Raw genomic sequence first — 19,843 nt, 5'->3', positions numbered from 1 at the left:
GCCCGCTGCCGACGACGCTCGCGCACATCCGCGCGCGCCGCGGAGCCTTTACTACCCGCCGCCGCCGCGCGCCGCCGCCGCCGCCCCGCCCCATTCATGCCGCGCCGGGGCCGCATGAATGGAGCGCGGCGGGCGGGCGCGGGCGACGTCACCGCCTCCATTCATAAAGCGCCTCGGCGCGCGCCGGCCATGTTCCATCTCCCTCTCGTGCCGCCGCCGCCTTTTTTTTGTGAATGAGGGTGAGCGGCGGGTGGGCGGCGCCGCGCTGCGCCGCGCCTTTGTCACCGCGGGGGGGGGGAAGGGGGGTTACGGGGCAGCCCCAGGGCGTCCTGCCTGCGTGGGGTGTCCCCCCCATCCCCCAGACCCCCCCCACACACACACGCACGCACACTCTCCTCTTCCCCAGCCATGGCTCCCTTCCAGCCCGGACAGCAGCAAGGGAGCGCTCAGCCGCGGCTCTGCGGGCTCCCTCCGAGCAGATGTTTGCCACCACCACGCGTTGCCCATTAGGAAACAGCCCGGCTCACCAGCTTGCACAGCCCTTAACCCCCACGCCCACCCCCAGCACCCCGCCTGGGCGACAGCCCTGCAGAAGGCTCTCTGATTTCAGGCTTCCTGTGGAAGAAGCTCTTTTAGGCTATAAAGGGGTAACAGAGTGAGCGCACAGCCCTGAAGTGACCCCCYGCCAAGAGGGTCTCCCCACAACTGCCAGCCACTCTCCAGTCATTTCATCAGGAATTGGAAAGTCAGCCTCCAGGGCTGCTTTCAAAGCAAAACTGTGCTGCAAAATCCAATGCCAGTGACAGAGATCAGGGCACGTCTGGAAAACAGGCATTGCTAGTCCCAGGTGAGTCTGTTACAGAGAYCTACAGACGCTTAGCTACGTATATCTAGACCTGGACCTGCTGTGGGTCAGGATAAGGGCCCAGTTTTTATCTCAGCCCATCTGCCCCAGGCACTGCTTTCCCCAGAGGGCAGCATTTGGAAAGAGGTCGGCTCCTCTTGCAGAGCCAGATACGCTCGCGAGGAGCTATCCTGCTGTCTGCAGTGCCTTCTGCACCGGTCAACYCATGCTTTATATTAAAATTGCATGGCCAAGAGCACACCGCTGGAGGCAGAGCCTGCCATCCTAATTCACCCCACTCTGGCCCAGTTCAGTCAGCACACAGCTGGGCCAAACTGGCCTGAGGTGCGGAAAGGAAGGGAGCGTTGCTGTGGGTGGAGGCTGGGGGTGGATTTGTGTTGCCGATCCCTGCACGTTTGCACGAGCGTGGATGGGGAGAGGGCGTTATTTCAGGCCAGGGCGTGCCTGCATGGGTGTGCGCACGTGCAGACGACAGAGGTTTCCAAGGGCTTCTCTGTGCGCGTGAACCCTCCTCTCCCCTTCGTGCGTCCCTCTCTGCCATCTCTGCGGAGGTGACAATTCTCCGCTCCCTTTTGCTGGAAAATAAAACGCACCCAGCCAGGCTGCTGGAGATGCTCTGGTGCGTCGCCTCCACGGCTGTGCTCCCAGCGGGTCACGTCGGGAAGCCAAGAGCACAGTGGGGGTGGGCGAAGCAGGAAGTGCGGAAATTGCACCCAAACGCGAGAGCAAAATGCAGGAGCCAACAGCAGCTATAGCCAGGATCCGCTGCTGTGGGAGAGCACAGTTCTCCTTTGCCAAGRGTGGCTCAGAGGGAAATCTATTTAACTTTATCTGCAGAGGTGTTAAGATGGGTCAGCTGGGAGCCGCCAGAAACGCTTGCAAGGCAGAAGCCACAGGGCAAAAGCAGCAATAGAATTACCTGAGGAAGGAGGGGTGAGGAAAAGGCTAGGGAAAGGGGCAGGCATGAGAGAGGGCCATACAACCTCATTTCCTGACTTTGCAAACTCAGAAGGGTGTGAAAGCTAATATTCCCAGCAAAGGGCATCCGTACAGCGTGAACTGAAATATATCCTGCTGGAAAAGAGAAGAAAAAAAGAGAGAGAGAGCACGAGACATTCATTTCCTTCACTGCAGATTCAAAGACTCATCTTTTATAGGGCCCCAGCCAGAAGAGGCGATCGTGGAAGGAGGCTGGAGGGAAATGAATTGTCAGAAGAGGTGCATATTTGGATGATTAAATGTCAATATGTACCTTGAATTAAGGAAAAGGAATTTACACCTCAGCTCGCTGTGGCGGCGAAAACCAAATTAGAGCCGGGCTGTAAATTTGCCAGCTGATAGATACCCATTTGTTTGGCTACGCCAAGGCTGCGGCGTCTTCCGGCCCTTAGCTGAGGGGGGCTAAGCGGTTTGTCCTGGCGCGCGCAGGGAGCCTGCGGCACCGCGAAGGCGGCAGGATTCAGGTCTCACCGCTCGCGCGGCTGCGCTCAGCCGCAAAACCCGGCTTCAGTGGGGAGCCCAGCGCTGCAGGGTCGTTTCTCCCTTCCATCCTTAGGTAGCACCCTGGGGTGCTGCCTCTGCAGCATCGAGAGATGCCGGATTTTGTGCAGCTTTGTGGGCTGGGGAAAGCGGCCTCCCCCTCAGCGAAGGGCAACGCGGCAGTGGAAGGGTTCATAGATTTGTGTTAATGGATTCGCACTCGCTTTTTCTTTAGGGCATATTTGCATATTAATGGAGGGGAATTGTAATGAACCTGTCTGGGGAGGCTAAACAGAAAAATTATGCAAGGTTGGAGGAGGGGAGAATGTGCATTTCCAGTGCTTTCCTCTCTGCCAGCTGCAAAAGCCAGCGAGCAGCCTGAGTGCCAGGACAGCACCTCACCTGGGACAACCCCGGCAYGAAGGGAGGTACCCGGACACGGGCAGCGACGCGGCCCCAGCTGCCTCGCTCCTGCGGCGGCTCCGCACGCTCCTGCTCAGCCTGACCACCTTCAGCTCGCCCCCAGGCACGCTTTTATTCTGAACCCAGGGCCAATTTCAGCAAGCCCGTCCCCAAATCAGTGCCCTCCCTCCCCGCCGTGTGAGCTGCTGCTCTTGCGGGGCTGTCAGCGGAGCAGCCTGTCCCCCGCTGGTTTTCAGCCGAGGATCTCCCAGGGCTTTTCAGTGGGGGCCACGGAGCCAGCGAAGGGGGTTTCACCCAGGCTGAGCTTTCCTCGGGGAAAGCCCTGGGGGACTAAGCACCGTGCCGCTGGCCTGGTGCAGATTAGGAAAAGGAAAAAGGAGGCTTTAATCCCAAAAGCGAAGGGGAAAGCGGATTCTTCAGCGCTGCAGCGGGGCGCTCCACGCACCAGAAGAGCTGCCGTCGCTTGGCGCCTGTGCAAACGCGCCGGGGACAGGCGGCACTCAGGTTCGCTGGGCACAAAAAGTGGCCTGTGCCCGATTCCACCTCAGGTTTGGCTTCCTCTCCCTTTCTTACCTTTTTGCCACTGGCTCATCCCTTCCTCTAAAGGTCGACGGGGCTCCGGTTCTATCGTGTGAGTGACACGTGGCTTAATCCAAGAGCAGGATTTTAGGAGGATATGACTTCCGCCAGCTGATTAGCTCCGGCAGTTAGTTATGACTGGTGCTGGTGGGGGGGTTTCCATGTCAGGCCTAAGTGCTGCCAGTGGGAACAGAACATCTCTATCCCTAAAATCCCCGTGCTGTTTCTTTTTGATGTGGTTGGGTTTGAGGGGGGAGACAAAAACCGCGGCGTTCGGAGGCGAGCTGCCTCGGGCATTTCCACGGAGTGGCTGATAGATGGGCTGGCTGATCTGAGACATGAGCCCAGCTCTGAAGGACTCACTTAGGAGCCTGCTGGTCCTATGGCAAAGCTGTGGTGTAGCCCATTTGCCCCTCTGTATTGCCAGCGTCGAAAAATCTGTCCCTGATACAAAGCCTGGCAGATGCGAAGCCAGTCCGGCTGTCCCCTGGGCTCCCATCTGGAGCATCTTCCAGCATGCGGTTCAGCCTGAAGGCCTTGGTTTGAGAGATGCATTGCTCGATTCAGGGTTCTCACCAAACTTTTCTGCAATCTTGGCACCAGTAAGGGCCTTCCTGACACAAGAATCGGCATGGGCTGCCCTTGGCGTTGTGTCATCTTCCAACACAACYGCCTTCCCAGCTTTCAGACCCCCTTGGTTTCCCTTGCCAACCTCCTGCTGTGCTCCTGTCTTTGTGAGCTTCAAGCTTTCCCTGCTTGGGCCATCGGGGCACCCGTGCTCTGTGATCATGCAGTCACAACCACGGATTATAAAGCAGATGGATGAGTGAGGTGCCCAAGTCAAGCCCGGGGACCCTTAATCTCGAATTTTTCAAATGTTTGCCATGGAGATTAAACTAATATTCGTAGCCGCAGGTTTGGGGGATGAGCCAGAGAAGCGAATCCCTGGAAGCAAGCGGATCCCCTCCTCTCAGCTTGTTGGAGACGCGCTYGGCAGAAGCGGCCAGCCTTGGAAAGCGTTCAGCCGAAACCCGGGAAGGGATGCGAGTGCTCTCTGTCCAGGGCGACCCGGGGCATTTTGCCTCTCGCCCACGTTGGGGGGGGCGTGAAGGCAGAGGTCACTCCTGGAGGCTCTCTGGCTCCAGCACTGTGTCTAGCTGCAGGCTTGCGGATCCCAGCGGCTGCCGCCTTCTCGCGAGGCGAGAGGGAAATGCCTCCCTTGGATTTCCCCAACGCTGAGTTAAGCACCCGGCTTCTGAGATAGGATTGAAGCTGGGCTTTGAATGACACTTTCTGCCAGGAAGAAAGGGCTGGGGGTGAGATGTCTCTCCCTTAGGCTTAGGATCATAAATAAGGCAGTGTTATATAAGCGTGACTCTAACCTATCTATACATAGCGTTAGACTCATGCGATCAGACTATGAATGACAAATCTCCCACTGATTTCTATGAATATAACAGTGGTCCCTGTCTGAGCTTTAAAGCGGCAGTGAAGAGTCGGGCTGTTCTGTGTCCGCAGTAGCCGGGACCCCCTTTCCAGAGGGACGGGTGGCTTTTGTGTCCAGCAGCTTTTCTCGCACGGGCGCCGCGGGTGCGACTGGGGCAGCTGTTGGCTGCGCTGAGCTCCCTTGCACTCCGTAAGGGTTATTTGGGCTCCATAAGGCATGAGCTTGGCCTGTTTCCATACAGCCCTCCCTAACACTGGTCCTGACCAGCAGCATGCTGCTGAGTGGTTTCAGCCAAAATTTAGGCTAAAATAGCCATGTTTGCTTGTGTTGTGCATGGTTGCYGCATCGGTTGGCTGTGCATGGCCTGCTCCCCACCTGAGATGGTCCCCAGATAACGGCACCTGTATCTACAGATCAAAGGAAGATTCACAGCCAGAGCCACAGCCTCCTTTAGGCATAGAGAAGCAGTTGCTGTAATTACGACCAGACAAATCAAGTTCAGGTTTAAAGCAAGGCTTTTTCCTTCTTTGGTGCTTCTCRAGCTTGGCTCTGCCAGGAACATGGTCCCAATGTGGCAAACGCTTGCAAATCGCTGCTTCTCCCAGGCTGCGCTCCCGTCTCACGGCCCCGGCGCCACAGCCATGGACCCGCTGTAGCCCAACCATGCACATCCAAAGTGGTCCGACGGTTGTGGGTTGCTGTGCCCCGCTGGAGATGAAGCAGGTGTAGGAACAAGCGGGGATGGCCCAAGGGGTCAGATGTAGCCCCAGCTGCCATGCTGTTTTGCTAGACAACCCCAACAGAGCTCTGTGGCTGAATCACCTCCTGTTTCGGTGCATCAGGCATTGACTCACACCCAAAATGCGTCAGATGGCCACATCCACGGAGGGCTTCAAAGACATGTCCCTGAGTGTCCCCACCAGGCTTTGAAGCTGGCCTTGCTTTGGGAGGTTGGGGGGGGGGCCAGACCAGAGACCTTCGCTGTCAACGGTCTGTGCCTTCAGAGAGACCTAAAATGAGGCTCAACAACTCTTGCAGCCTCCTGCTCTTTGCAGCTCGGTGATTTCCTGTGCCAGAGTGATGTCTTACAGTAGAAGGACCTGATCCAGGAAAGGCCTTATCCTGCTGCYTTCACTGTCATGGCAAAGCTCTGGTGGCTCCATGGAGGTAGAGGGGAGAAATCAACTTCTTCAGCATGTGGATAGACACATGCCACAGCCATGCTGCTGAGAGCTCTTGCCCTTGAAAGTCTCTCCTTTGGAGCTTGCTATTGCTCTGCAGCCTGTTTTGCTGAATGATCTCATTAAAGGCAAAAGAAAACCCTCAGCAGACTAAGACGTGCAGACGAGCAAGACCGTAGCACTAACTCACTGACTTTCTCGGAGCGGTCAGCCGCAGACCAGCAGAGTTAAACCCAGGAAATGTGTCAAGCACCAACAATGGTGGCATCTGCTCAGCAGACATCACAGGAAAAGTAAAACAGTCCCCGAAATAGATGCATTTAGTAGCTATCCCAGCCAATCCAACAACACTGGGACCATTGATATTCATACTTCAGCCATAACACAGAGATGCAAAAAAGTCCACCTAGACCGATGTCCTAGCCCCAAGWGCAGCTAGCAGCAAATGCCTTGAAAACAGAATGAACTAAGGCAAGCGAGTGCCAGCATGTCCCAGGCTCTAATTTCAGGCGATTCGTGCCTGAGAGACTTCCCAAGCGAGCGCTGGGATCTTTGTCCATGACAGTCTGTAATTTTTTTTTCCCCCTCCGTGAAAAGGCCCAACTGCTTTTCGAGCYCATGCGAACGTTCAGCATCCGCAGCATCCTGCCACAGGGAGTTGCACCGCTTCATTACGCAAGGAGCCACTTCCTCGGGTTTGTTTTGGACCTGCCACATCCACGCTTCACCCCTCCTCCCTATTTCTGTCCTGGAGAAGAGACGGTGGTTTCGAAACCTGTGGCTCTCGTTGCCCTCGTGCTCTGGGGGTGGATGAAAAGGTGTCTTACTTGCTGCTTTATTTGGGGAATGACTGGTGTTGTCTCGAGTTGAATGCATGGGTCTGATGAGTGCAAGGTGTAATTCTCTTCGACCGACTCAGGCAAATGTTGCCCTTTCTTGCAGCCTGTCGGCTCGATCCCATGGAGGCTGCGTAGGCAGGTTCCTACTCGGCGTTCATAGACTGCTCTTTGCTATCAAGACTGGGTCGTTTTATTATTATTATTGCTATCGTTCGAAAAACGCAGATCCTYTCCTCTCTAGCATCCTAGGTGCGACCATCCTTGGCGTAACCATTGGCTCCGCATCCTTGGTGTAGCCGTTACTCAGAGGTGGAGGAGGAGCTGGGTGAGTAACGGCACTGCCGCAAGGAAACTCTGGCGTAGGGAAATGTGAAGAGGGGGAAGGACGGTCGCGGGTGACAAGGCTCTCCAAAGCGACGGTGACGGAGTGCGGGGAAGAGGAACCGAAAAAGAAAATGAGGAAGCGTCAGGCCCTCTGGCGGGGGCCCCCTGGGAAAGGTGAGCAAGGCCGGGCCTCCAGCCCAGGGGACGACAAYGTAAAACGCGACCTTAAAACCATGGCCAACAGCTTTCCGTCATGAGGTCCTGCTGGAAAAAGGGAAACATTGAGATGATCCCCCCCCGAACCCGCCTTCATCGGGATTAGCCCCCGCGATCCCCCGCAGAGGCCGAAGCCGGAGGCGCCAGYGCGGCCCCCAGGGCACCTCGCACAGGTTTCACTTCTACCCAAAACTCCTGTGGGGGTTAAGCACGCGCGCGCGCGCTGCGAGGCAGAAGAAGACAGGGAAATTTCCAACGAAAGGGGTTTTCAGTGCCGTCTGTCATAGCTGTTCGGCACCGCAAAAGGTTGCTTCGTCCCCGGGGAAAGTTTCTGTGACCACGGCCACAATGGCGGCTTTGCCGAAAAATTTCGAGGGCCGCAGCGGCGTTTCTCCTGGGCTGAGGGAAAACCTGCGTGCCTTCCCCGCTCTATATTTGGAGAGCAGTTAGGCAGGGGAGAGGCTGGGGGTCTTTACGCGGGAGCTGGCCTCTCCGTGCGCGCGTGGAAAAACCGCCGCGGTCTCGTGGGCAAAGCAGAGCTTCTCAGGCCTCGCCAAGTCCGTTGTGCTAATTGCCGTCCTCGGGGCCCTGTGTCGCACCACCTGCTTTTCAAAGCTGGCAGCTCATCTTGGCTTCGGTGAGATGCTTCCACCTCCTCCGAGCAGAAGGCTGCTTGGCGTTGCGGAGGTGTCCTGTCCCGTCCCGTCCTGCCCTGTCCATCAGGAAGGGGCCGAGGAGGCGGGGTGGGAATAACCCATTTCCAAATATAAAAAAAAAAAAAAAAAAAGAAAGAAAAGAAAAAGAGAACACACCATGCCTAAGCCCTAGAGACTGCGAGGAATCTGGGAAAGTCAAAGCCAGCAGGGCAGAGCATCCCTCTCTCCCGCCCCCTCTCCCCAGGCAGATGCAGCCAGGGCATATGGCAAACGTTGACGGGCATGTGCTCTCGACAGTCAGGCCCTTCTGGGGAAAGAGAGCGGGCCAGACCGGTTGTTTCAATTTTACAGGTCCTTTTTTTTTTTTTCTTTTCTTTTTTTTGCCACAGCCTCACCGAGCCAATGTTAAGGGCATTTTGGGGGCACGCGTGCGCACCTCCGCGGTGAGCAGAGGCACGCTCGGCCAGCGTCGGCGGCTTTTACATGAGCCCGTTTCCTTTCCTCCGACGTGGGAGACATTTGTCTCGCATGCGGGCCGTTTCTCACCTCCTCAGAGAGGAAGGAGCGGGTKGTGGCCACATCCCCTTTTCTGCAGGGCGTCCCGCGGCGAAGGTGCTCCTGGGGTTGGGGGGAGGGAGCGGAGGAGAAGCCCCCACTTTGCTGCGGTGGCTGCTCGGAGAGGATGTCAGACCAGGCTTTTGACCCGCAGGCACACAGCCGAGAGTCAGCCCTGGCTCCCAAAACACCCTCCTCATCCTGCTCTCACCACCGCAGCAGCATGGACGGGCCCTGGCTCCTTGCTGCCTGCTGGCTGCGTCCCTGCCATCGGCGCGCAGACACAGACGTCGGGGTGCTGGAGCGGGCAGCTCTCCTCCGCACCCCCCCCGTGCTCTGCAGACCCTACGGTTCAAACCGAGATGTGCAGCCTCCCCAGGCTATTTGGACCCCGAGACGCTCCACACGGAAGCCAGGGCTCTTCGGGCTAAGTGTCCAAAATTCCCATTTTGTTGGTTCAAGAGATGTCAGGAGTCGGGGCGGAGGAAAGGACAGCTCAGAAACGCATGCCGTTTCCTACGGAGGGCCGCTTTCCTTTTTCCTTTCCCTCTCCCCCTCCCTCAAACCAAACTACCCAGTCAACCCAAAGATGAGTCACYGCTCTCCCGCGTTTCTGCTTGACCCTCTTGTGGCTTGCCGGGGCCAACGGCGCTGCTTTCATTTCCAGGATGCTCGGACAGGCGGCCGCCGCAGCCGGGGCAGCGCTTTGGGTTGCTCCTGCCTGAAACAACCTGGAAGCAAGGGGAGATTTTTAGCTTCCCTGGAAAAACCCCGACCGACGAGGGCGCCGGGCGCTGTTTACGTCTTCGGCATGCGTGGCCCTAATGAAGGCGTCCGGGCGACTCGCCCAGCCCCTGCCCGTGTTTACTGGTGAGGACGGATCGGGCTCGACTCTCGGGGCCCCAGCGGAGCCGGCCGCACCCGGGCTCCCGGCCGAAGAGGTGGCTCCCGCGGCCCGGGCGCGCTCTGCCGCAGATGCTTGCAATATTTGGCATGCGCTAGGTCGTGAGTGGTGCCAGGACTCAGGGCGGCGTGATGGCTGTTCCCTCTGCCCTGGGGAAGGGGAAAAAAAAAAAAAAGGAGATATTGCATTTGTTTGGAAATTGGGGGTTGTTTATTCAACTTTTCCCTGACCTCCCATGGCAAACGAGCAGCTGTTTAATGAGGCTTTTTTTTTTTTTTTTTTATGGGAATGACAACTTCTGACATGGCTTTTCTCACCGGGAACTCTCACCGAGGAAACGACTCCGGGGTGTACTTACTTCCCAAGAGACTTGCAAGCAGAAAAGTGATTTGGGATTTCAAAGTATTGCCAGGAGAGCGCGGATGTGTCCAGAGTCAGGCTTGGGTGCTGCTTGGCTCGGCCAAGAGCAGTGCTGTTGATGAGGCTGGCCTGGGTTAACGCCAGCATAACTGAAAAAAAAAAGATAGAAATTCAGGTTTTGACTGAAAAAAAAGGGAGAAGTCAAAGAATCCCATGGAAATGCAATAGGTAGCAAAGGAAGACTATGACTTTTCACAGACGAGGAACAGAAATCTGTCCTGAACATCAATTGAGTGATTAGTATGCYTTCCCCTGGTATTCAATTTGGGAATCACATCAAGCCCCTACACCTGCCTTTGAAAATGGCTTTTAGCTCCACAGTTATRTATCACTGCCAGAACTGCGGTGCAAGGAGATCGGTGGCATTCAGTGATGTGCGGAGCTGCCAGAGGAGCACCAGGTTCCTCTGAAAACGTGGCCRTAACTCTTCTCTCTGCCTTCTTCCCCTGCCTCCTGCACTTATCTGCCTCCCCTTTTGCGAACGAGCGGTTCGGGCTGAGACCTTTGGCTCGGCCCGTCCTCGGTTGCAGTGGGAGTGGGGTGCTCTCCCAGAGCCGAGGCCAAGGGGGAAGCCAGGAGGGACGGAGCAAAGCCTGGCCGACGTCAGAAGTCGCTGGCTCCCACGGACCTCCTCCATCTGTCTGGCACCGTCCGTAAGTGCACAGCCCTTCCGTGGCACGGCCGAGGCAAGGGGGGCTGTGGACGGGGGCACGGGACGGTAACCGCAGAGCTTATCAGAAAGGCGCTCGCAGGAAACAGAGCGACAAATATAGAAACCTGATCTAACCGTGGCCGGAAGCAGGCTGCTGAAGGCTCGGCGAGATGCTGGGCTCTCTTGCGACCTGCCAAAGCGCTACCTGCTTCCTTTCAGCAAAATAAAAATTGAGAGGAAGCGTTGCCCAAGGAGGCAAGTTGAACTCRCGCAGGCAGGAGGCCTTTGGGCTGGCAGAGGTGCATGCTGAGCCAGACCACCAGTCGAGGAAGCTGTCAGCCCACTGCTCCCACCTTCCCCATGCCTGCTCCCCCATGGTTGTCCCCAGCCCCAAGGTCCCGGGCCCCGCTCCCACCCACCGATTGCACCCATGGAGTGTTGGAGGCGCCTCCACGTGCCCAGGGCAGGACCCGCTCACGTTTGGCAGGGGTGCTGTAGCTGCCGCTGGYGGCTCTGCCCTGTGGTAGGTGTGAGCTGGTAAGGCCAGGAGACCTGCCGAGGCTACCGCCTTGACAGCCTCCCACAGGCACGTGGATTAAGGGTGAAACGCAAGAGAGCGGGGCCACCCGCAGGAATCGCAGCCTCGGCAGGGCAGAGCCCAGCTTGCGAGCGAGAGGACCCTCCGCCTTGCCCTCGCTCCCTGAGGCTCTGCCCGGCTCTCCGAGCGGACTYGCCCATGGCTGTCTTACATAAAAGATCTCTGGCCTGGGCAGTGACCACTGAATGAGCCCATCTCAGCTGCCCCAGGAGATCAGGACTAGAAAGCAAAGGGAGAAGAGACAGCTTAATATTCCCCTTTTCCAGGGACAGGCTGCTGGTATTGAAATTCATTTGCATTAGCTATTTTGAGCGCCAGCCTCTTTCTCCAAAAAGCCTTTGGGGCGGACAGCTTCTAGGGTTACCTCATGCGCTACTCCTCTCTGGCTCACGCTGCTTCCTACCGCTCCAATAAAACAAACAGGTTTTGCCTGCAGATCCCAACTTATCCCTTGCATGCCACAACGAGGTTCGCCTTTGCCTTGAATGCAGTATTGCCTCTGCTTCAGCCGTAGATAACGATGCCGTGAGCTCCCAGAGTCATTTTTKGGGGGCCTATTAATTAATTAGATAGCAAGGGCAATGGGTTAATAAAATCACGTCATGTTGATCAAGCTAGAACTCAGCCCAGCTGGCATTTAGAGTTTATTGTTAATATACGACCCCCACTAGGCTGAGATTTAATCAGTATAAGCAATTATTCTACCCCTACTAATGTTTCTGGCGCTGGCTGGGCCCACGTGCGGTCACACGCAGACCCGGAGGTGGACTGCTTGTCCAGAGTGCTCCGTCTACCGGGGAAAAGGAGACCACRTGTGCGCGCCACCCGGCCTCAGACCACGCGGGCTCTTCCTTAGCGCAGACAAGGCTGTACTGGAAGGCCCCAAAGCGCTGTCTGGAGACAGACATTTTTGCAATAGGAAGGGGCTGGGGAGAGCCGGTCTCACTCAGAGGAGCAACGGATAAGGGATGTGGTCTAGGGGACATAGTGAAGAGAGACGAACTATGTTCTGGCTCTGGCTATGTGTCTTAGGCCTTTCTACACATCTGTTTCCCCATCCATATTAAAATAAGTAAAATAACACTCAGCTGCCTCACAGGGTGTGCGAGGCTTATTTAATTGACATGTGCAACCAATTTAAAGGTTCTGGGAAGAGAGGAGAGTTGAGAGGATCGAAGCAGTGCTTGTGCTGCTGCATGATGCCCCATCCTTGCGTGCTGCACCCTTCAAAGGATGAAGTGTCCTATGTCATCACTTCCCTGTAGAAGTAACCCTCATTTTGAAATCAGACACGGCCATCCTGTCCTTTCTTACCTCATTGCTGAAACATTGCTATTCTGACCCAAGGACACAAGTGTGCTTTTGCACTCAGAAAAACATCGCTGGTTAAATTATCCGTCCAGAAAATCCATCCCAGGGCAATGGAGTACAGAAATGAAAGCAAACAGAGAGAAAGTTGGAGGGGATATGGACTGGATGCTCCAGATCTCTGCTCTGCATAACAGTCAAGAGTTAATAGAAACCCATCACCTGTCCTTGGATGTGGTGTTTAGTTTCCTTTGTAGATAATGATGTTCGGAGGTCAGCTAATATAGGAAATAGGTTTTTTTTTTTTTTTTTTTTTCTGATTGCCACAGTATTTAGGTTGTTTTCTTTTCTGTCACAAGCCTGGGCCTCAGTCCAAACCTCAGTCACTCTGAGACCTCACAGCATAGGTTGTCCAAATCACCAGAGCTGTTGGCTGCATGTATGCCTTTACATACTTCTTGAGCATGTCAGCGCAATGTTGACATGTGCATCTTCTGTACACAGAAGATGAAGCTCTCGTATGACCAGGTAAGATGTACACAGAAATGTGTGCACCAGGGAAACCAAGCTCTGAGACATCTTTGCTGCCACCTCTGTCCCTGCCCAAGGGAAAATAATTGAAGGGGAACAATAAGATGCCCTTACTATGCTGGTTGCTAGAATATTATTTCGTCAAGGCGATGGGACTGCTCCTATGTAAGTTAGATGATACGAGGACCATAAAAGAACCCAGCAACAAGATAATTGAGTGAACCAGGATTGCATTTGACAGTTCTTCATGCAACATGGAGCCACACAATGATGCATGGCCCTTCGTGAAAGAGCTGTGAAGTTAAGAAGAAAAATAGAAGAAAAGAAAAAGTAGAGATGAAGAATTAAAAAAAAGGAGCTGCTTCAGAGTAAGGCCATACACAGGCAGAGCAGGTCCCTGCCACAGCATTTTCTTGAAGGTGAACAAATGAAGAGGTGGAGCTCCTGTCAATGCTCCTTGCATCCAGCCACCCATTCAGCTTGGGCCGGGTGCTCTTCTTACACACATGCATATAATTAATTCAGCAGGAAAAAAAAGACACTGGAGAGGTATTGCACTCTTCTTTAAAGAAAATAAAATTGAAAGCAGCACCACAACTAGGCAGGAGCTTAGCTCCTTGTTTCCCAGCCAAGCAATGGCTCAGCTTTGATGTTATATGTCAGCTGTTGCTACACAGTACCCATCACTGTCAAGTAACTAGTATTTTGGGAAGCATACATTCTGTTCAGAGCACCCAGGACCCTTTCTGTTCCACCAGTGAGGCAGAGAAGTCCTTGACGTGTGGTGGGGAGACAGCTAGTTATTCCCAGGGATGATCAGTCTCTGGTAAAGACTCTGTAAGGAGGAGAGTCCACTCCATCTTATAAGCAGTTGGCCCAGGGGTTAATTCCTCCTTGATTTTATCTTGCCTCTTCTTCAGACCCTAGAATCTGCTCTCCTTGTGGCTGGAAAACCTGATATGGGCAGAGATTTTCTTGAAGTAGTAACTAGAAATAAGTCATGACCAGGACCTGCAGGCTGCTGCTGTATTCCAGGGCAGCAAAGCACAGGCCRTTCAGCCTATTTCCCAGGGGACTAGCAAGATCATCTGCGGAAAGGGGGATGTCATAGGCTGCCATAGCCATCATGCGTGTCATAGGCAAAGGAGAGACCTAGCCACTGCCAGACAGTGATTCATCATTCCTAACGCAGTGCAGATGAATCATCACCATCCCATCTGATGGAGATGTCTACCTCTATGTATCAGCCACAACAGGAGCTCAGCTGTYCTGCTTTGAGACATCAGATGCTAGATATCACCCATCTCACCTGAGCCCTTAGTAAGATCAGGTCTAGATTTACTAAGCATCTGTGGAGCTACTGGAGCTTGACCTTTGAAAAATGTCCTCATGTCAATGTAAGGGGGATTGAGCCCTAGGAGGGAACAGCGGTTTCTGATGATAAAGTATCTTAGCAGAAGGCTGGCCCTCAGTATATCACGATTAGGTAGTATCATGCTTCAGTTAAAGCAGCTTGTATGTGATCAGGATCCAGGATGCAAGTGCACTGGATCATGGAAGTGCATGGGCGCATTGGATGTAACAGGAAGATCAGATCATCCCTGCTGGATGTGGAGAAAACACAGAGCAGCTGCTACACACTTAATACAGCCAGGTAGAAAAGATCACAGAGGTTTCTTGCCATGTCAAGACATTAATCTTGGCTGTTCCTGTAGAAGCATGTAGCAGTAAAGGCCCATTCTTTCCTCCAAACCTACCACAAAGAGAAATAAAGTACAAATGACAGGACCTGGGCCTGGGAGGTGTCACAAGAAAGCCCCAGATGCTTCTTTGATGGATGAATTACCTTCGATGTCATGTTAAATCCTCCTAAATTGTGCAAAATGCATTGGAAATTTAAAGAAATTTTCTGCAAAACCATGCAGGGGTTCATAGGAAAAAGAAAGGACAGAGAAGCCAAGTGGACAGGAAGCCAGGGACATGGAGAGCATCAGTGTATTTAACAAAGGACATGACTACCTATGATCACAACCATAAAGAAAATAACCTTCAGTCATGCTGATATTTTTAACTATAGCAGAAAACCATCTGTTCAAAGTGGACGGACATCTAGGCTTGTTGACAAACCTCCTTCTAAGGTTAAGTCTGTTCCTTTGCTTGATCTTACTCCTAAGCTGGTCAGGAGCAAGGTATCACAGCATCTCAGCTTTGTGCTCGGCAAGTTACTACCCATCCAGGTTGTCAAAGTTACTGTCCAGGGGTTGTCTGTGGCTGAGAGGATCCGCAAAGCATGCAGTTTGGCCTGCGATAAAAGAGGATTGAGCGATAATCATTCTCCTTTCCAATGATTTCMGGTCACTTGCCAGGTACCTTTTCATTCCGCTCTAAGCAAACCATGGATGTGAGGGCTCTGACCGATGTTACTACTGTTACGGAGGAGGTAAGCACAGTGACCTAACCAGTCCCTCTGTATGGGCCCAGACTCATGATCTGGGAGCTGAGCTCCCTTCAGAAGAGACTGTTCTTATTAAAATATTCAACTGCTATTTGCTTGCCTTCATGGCTCAAGGATTGTCTCCTGTATCTATACTCTAGTGAACTTGTCCTGGACACACTCATCTGCAAGCTGTTGCAAAAGCTGGCCCAGACCATAGGACCACGAAAGGGAAAATTTAGACCCACAGTTAAGCACACTTTCAGCRCTTGGCTGATTCAGGCAACAGTCATGCGCAGCTCCCAGCTGGCAAACTCAATTGCCTTCAAAATATGTTGACTTTCSCTGTCACATAAAATCAAGCTTGGATCCAGCAGAGCCTCTTTTGTSTGTACTTGTGGCTAATTTCGTAAAGGAGAGCAGGCGGGAGGGGAGTCGCAGAGAGAAGTATACCTAGACCTGCACTGCTCAGCTCACATGTTGATGAGCCAGGATGCTCCAGGGACTGGGAGCAGCAAAGAAAACTAGACRACAATTTCCAAAAAGTGGACATCTTTGCACAGTGGATAGTTAAAGTGTGACACATTGAACCACAGGATGTTGTGCAGGCTGAAAGCTCACACAGATTTAAAGAGCAATTAGACAAATTCATGACAGAAAAATCCATCGAGGGCTAATTTAATTACAAAGACACTGCCTCTGCTTCAGTAATTCCCTCAGTCTCACATAGCTAGAGGCCAGGACAGTACTCTGGGAGAGTAACACAACATGCTAGCACCATGCTTTTACTTCTTGCTCACCATTCATTCCTGGCTCTTACCAGCGAGAGGACGGATGGACTGAGGAAGTGCTGATCTCGCATCAACCTGTGGCCATCGGATGCTGGTCTGGGAACACCACACACCGACACAGGACTTTCTGCTTATAAAGAAAATTCCTTCTGACTCAAAACAGCAGTGTTATCAGACATCAACCAAAACCACCTGGAAAAGCCCTCTTCTTTTTATCTCGGGGCCTATCTAGGAGTCCTATAGAAAAGTACCTAGGAGCAACATACGTTGCTCTAATGCAAGCAGGAAAAGAAGAAAGCTGTGCCATTTCGCCCAAAATGCCCCTCTGATTCAAAGGCCTCCTGTCTCCTGTTGACTTTTTCTCCCCAGAGGCTGAAATGCATATGAATCATTTACAATCTCACAGAGCTCCTGCGCGTTATCAGGGGTTGCRTAATTAATCTTCAGCCAATGCGATTCAGGGAATTAATAAAGCTGCTGTTGCTGTGGTGGAAATTCCTGTTACCTGCAGCACCGTTGGATTTGCTGTGTATCTGCATACACACGTTTTCAGGTGCTTGTAGTCACAGCGGCAGAAATTACACATACGGTATTCATAGAGTAAATATATTTGGGATAAATATGCACAGAGTAGGAGTGAAAAGAAAGAAGTCACAATCCAAGGTTTTAGAGGCTCAGTTCTCCAAGAAGAAGAAGGAAGGGCTCATTATCAGTCTTGCACAAGATATCGGAGTCTTGCACAACCATCTCAGGTGTCCACACATTGCTTCTGGGTCTTGTAGATCTATAACACCTTGGTCCTTCTACCCATTCAAAGGGCTTCCTTAATTAGTGTTTTCTCTTAATCCTCTTCATCTGAAAGATCCCTGTTGATGCTAGGAAGAGCAGATCTCTTACTTGGCCTTTCTCCTGTCGATAGACACTTGTTCCATCCAGCCCACAAATGTTTCTGACATTGACCTAATGRTATCCTCTCCTCTGTGGAAGCTCCCTGGGAGCAGAACTCACCTGACCAGTGCTTTGTGCCCCACTCCATGGGGGCTCTGGGGGACATGATGCCCTCAGCCTCGTGGTGCCTGGTGCCTGAGCAGTGCAGACCCACTTCTGACAACAGAGAAGCTATTCCACACCAAGAGGATGCCATATATTTGGAGAGTGAGTAAGAAAGAAGTCATATAAAAATAGTGACAACATTCACCCCACTTCCTTTCCCAATACAGATTTCGCAGAATCCTCGGTCACCATTTCCTCCGGCATCGCTACCGGATATGCTCTGTCCAGCTGAGCAGCTCAGCCTGAGTATAATAAACCGTATGTGGTTTTGAGATGGGTTTTTTCTGATTTTTAAAATACCATTTGACTTCTGTTACAGTCAAAAATGAAACCTGAGGCTGAAGCCTTGAAAAAAACAGAGCGCAGTGGTGGAGAGCTTACGCAAAACCTGAGCAATGTATTTTCTGTCAACATGAAGTCTGGTAAGTGATAGAAAAGCTATCATGCAGTGCCTACTCTGACCAGCCTTCTGCTCACCATCAAGGGAGTGAAAAATGCTATTTGTCCTAAACACAGATGTGGTAAAAATAGAGATTGAATCCTAGGCCATATTTAGGTATTTCAATTAAGYGACCTAGTTTTCAGTGAGCATTCCTAGATGATTCACATGCTAGACAAACCTGGCTATATACAGAGCTGTCCAAGTGGGAAAACGTAGCATGCCCAGATATAAATGGAAGACTTAATGCATCTTGGGGGTCAGATCTTCATGCTACTGACCAGATTTCCACGGTGGTCTCTCCGCCACTGCTTGCTTCTCCTTTTCCCAACAAACATTGATTGCATTGACCTTGTACTAGGATAGAGTCACAGCTCCTCTCCTCCAAGGCAAGAGAAAGGACATCTCAGCAAGAGCTGAAAGAGAGCCCAGCCAGTCATTTCATCTAAAAGGGAAGGGAACAGCTCATGCTCAAGAGGCCATCTGTGACCAAGGCAGAGACATGAGCTAAGGCAAGGGCCAATGGGACGGGGGAAATAGGGCAGCAGGGCAAGCTTAGGACAGGGACCAGGGAGATGGTGGCATCTCCATCCTTGGAGATCATAATCAATTGCTTGGACAAGACCCTGAGCAACTTGACCTGACTGTGAAGGTGGCCTCACTTGGAGCCGAGAGGGGACGGAGACCTGCAGAATTCCTTCCCCACCTAAGCTCTTCTATCCATTCACAAACCTGTGAGCAGCCCATATTTTCTCCAGGGGCCAAGTATTTCCACTTGAATCAGCTAGAAAATGAAATCTGAGCCACAAACCTCTGGCCTTAAAATTATCAAGGAAATGAGCACTAGAAACAAACTGTATTAGCAGACTGGCTTGAGCACTAGTATAATTCTGTAATTCTGTCAGAAAGGACAAATGTTTCCTGCAGAGTTAATAGGTCTCCACTGAGCTGTTCTTAATAGTTGTTTATTTTATTTTCAACTGTACCTAATAAACCTTTATGAATCTGAAAATAGCTCTCTCTAATGAATGCTATATTTGGTTGCTTTATTTGTGCGCATGGGTGTTTTCATGCGTGCTGGCACCTCAGGTATAAGTAGATGGCTACTCGGTTTCTTTGAAAAACGTATATTCATTGAGAAAATTGAAATATTTGGGGTTCACAAAAGTTTCACTAAATGCAAAACTAAGTGACCACATGTTTGCACTCCTTGTAGTCACTGCCAGATCTCTGCCTTCAGAAGAGACCTGCATAGAGGAAATCCTGCAAGGAAGGCAAGGGACAGTTAAAAGGAAAACTTAAAMAAACAAACAAACAAACAGGTGCTTTGCTCTGACTCAGACCAAAGTTAACTGTCAGAAGAAATGACGTTTCTCCTGAATACAAATCCTTGCTGTTTATTTCTCTCTTTCAAYACGCCAGTGACATGTCCTGCCATCCTTCTGCTGAGATTTTTGTCACAAATTGCTTTCTTAATAAGATCTAATATCCTGCCATGCAAAATGGGGCAAACAATGTGGATATGGTGGGCTGGTGAGTTCCAGCAGTAAACCTTGGTGCTACATGAAAGTCCTAACTAAAATATGGCTTCTTAGTGAAGTTGTTTTTCATGTTGCTAAAGATGTTTCTGGTGATCAAGGCACCTGAAGAGCAGCTGGGTTGATTTGCAAACAACAGATGCTTATCAAGACAGCTCAGCTCAAAATGCTGGCAGTAGGAAGGAATAGCTGAGAAACCAAAGGCTGATTTGCCTGGAAACTTTGCACTGAATTTGGTTAATATAGATCAAATCAGTGCTGGAAGTGGGACACCAGCAAAGATTCAGCAGTGTGTAACAGCTACACGTAGGATTTTTTTAAGTGGAGGAGAATTAGCCATTTGTAAAGGGCTCCTGGCCAAACTCCACATCCTCATTTTTCCTTGGCTGAGTGCAACTGTGAAATAGGCCACGGAAAGATTTGCACCTCACGAATCCCTAAGAGATTACCCCTGCAGCAACTGCTCTGTTTCAGGTAGTACCAGATTAAAAGAAGTAAGGGTCAGTTCACTTAAAACTCTTTCCAAACCCGATGCTACTCCAGGATACATCAGTGGATTTTATCTCTACACCCACCTTTAAACCAGACCAACCTCCCTGTGCATCATACAG

The 19,843-nt window shown here is 52.0% G+C and overlaps 1 protein-coding gene across 5 annotated transcripts in view; it reads right to left on the bottom strand.

The window, feature by feature from the left end:
* The window catches only part of DUSP4 (dual specificity phosphatase 4), a 104,885-nt gene that overhangs the window by 9,097 nt on the left and 75,945 nt on the right, over positions 1–19,843 (bottom strand). Inside the window, exons 1-6 of one of the 5 annotated variants that reach the window (XM_085310805.1) lie at positions 17,211–17,327; positions 16,232–16,329; positions 9,827–9,977; positions 9,433–9,617; positions 8,556–9,295; positions 3,341–8,065 (exon numbers count right to left, since the gene is read on the bottom strand). In XM_085310805.1, the coding sequence (XP_085166931.1) occupies positions 3,341–3,359 (19 nt within the window). In that variant the 5' untranslated portion in view covers positions 3,360–8,065; positions 8,556–9,295; positions 9,433–9,617; ... (1 more) ...; positions 16,232–16,329; positions 17,211–17,327. Of the gene's footprint in view, positions 1–3,340; positions 9,296–9,432; positions 9,618–9,822; positions 9,978–11,502; positions 11,665–16,231; positions 16,330–17,210; positions 17,328–19,843 lie in introns of those variants that run through there. The other 4 variants (XM_085310803.1, XM_085310802.1, XM_085310804.1 and 1 more) reach the window with 4 other exon arrangements.

The sequence above is a fragment of the Rhea americana genome, unplaced genomic scaffold (genome assembly GCF_003343005.1).
Source record: "Rhea americana isolate MKP2758 unplaced genomic scaffold, rheAme1 scaffold_326, whole genome shotgun sequence".
In the NCBI taxonomy this organism is placed as follows: domain Eukaryota; kingdom Metazoa; phylum Chordata; class Aves; order Rheiformes; family Rheidae; genus Rhea; species Rhea americana.
Note: the sequence above shows the minus strand (reverse complement) of the source record. Positions and strands in the feature narration are given on the sequence as shown.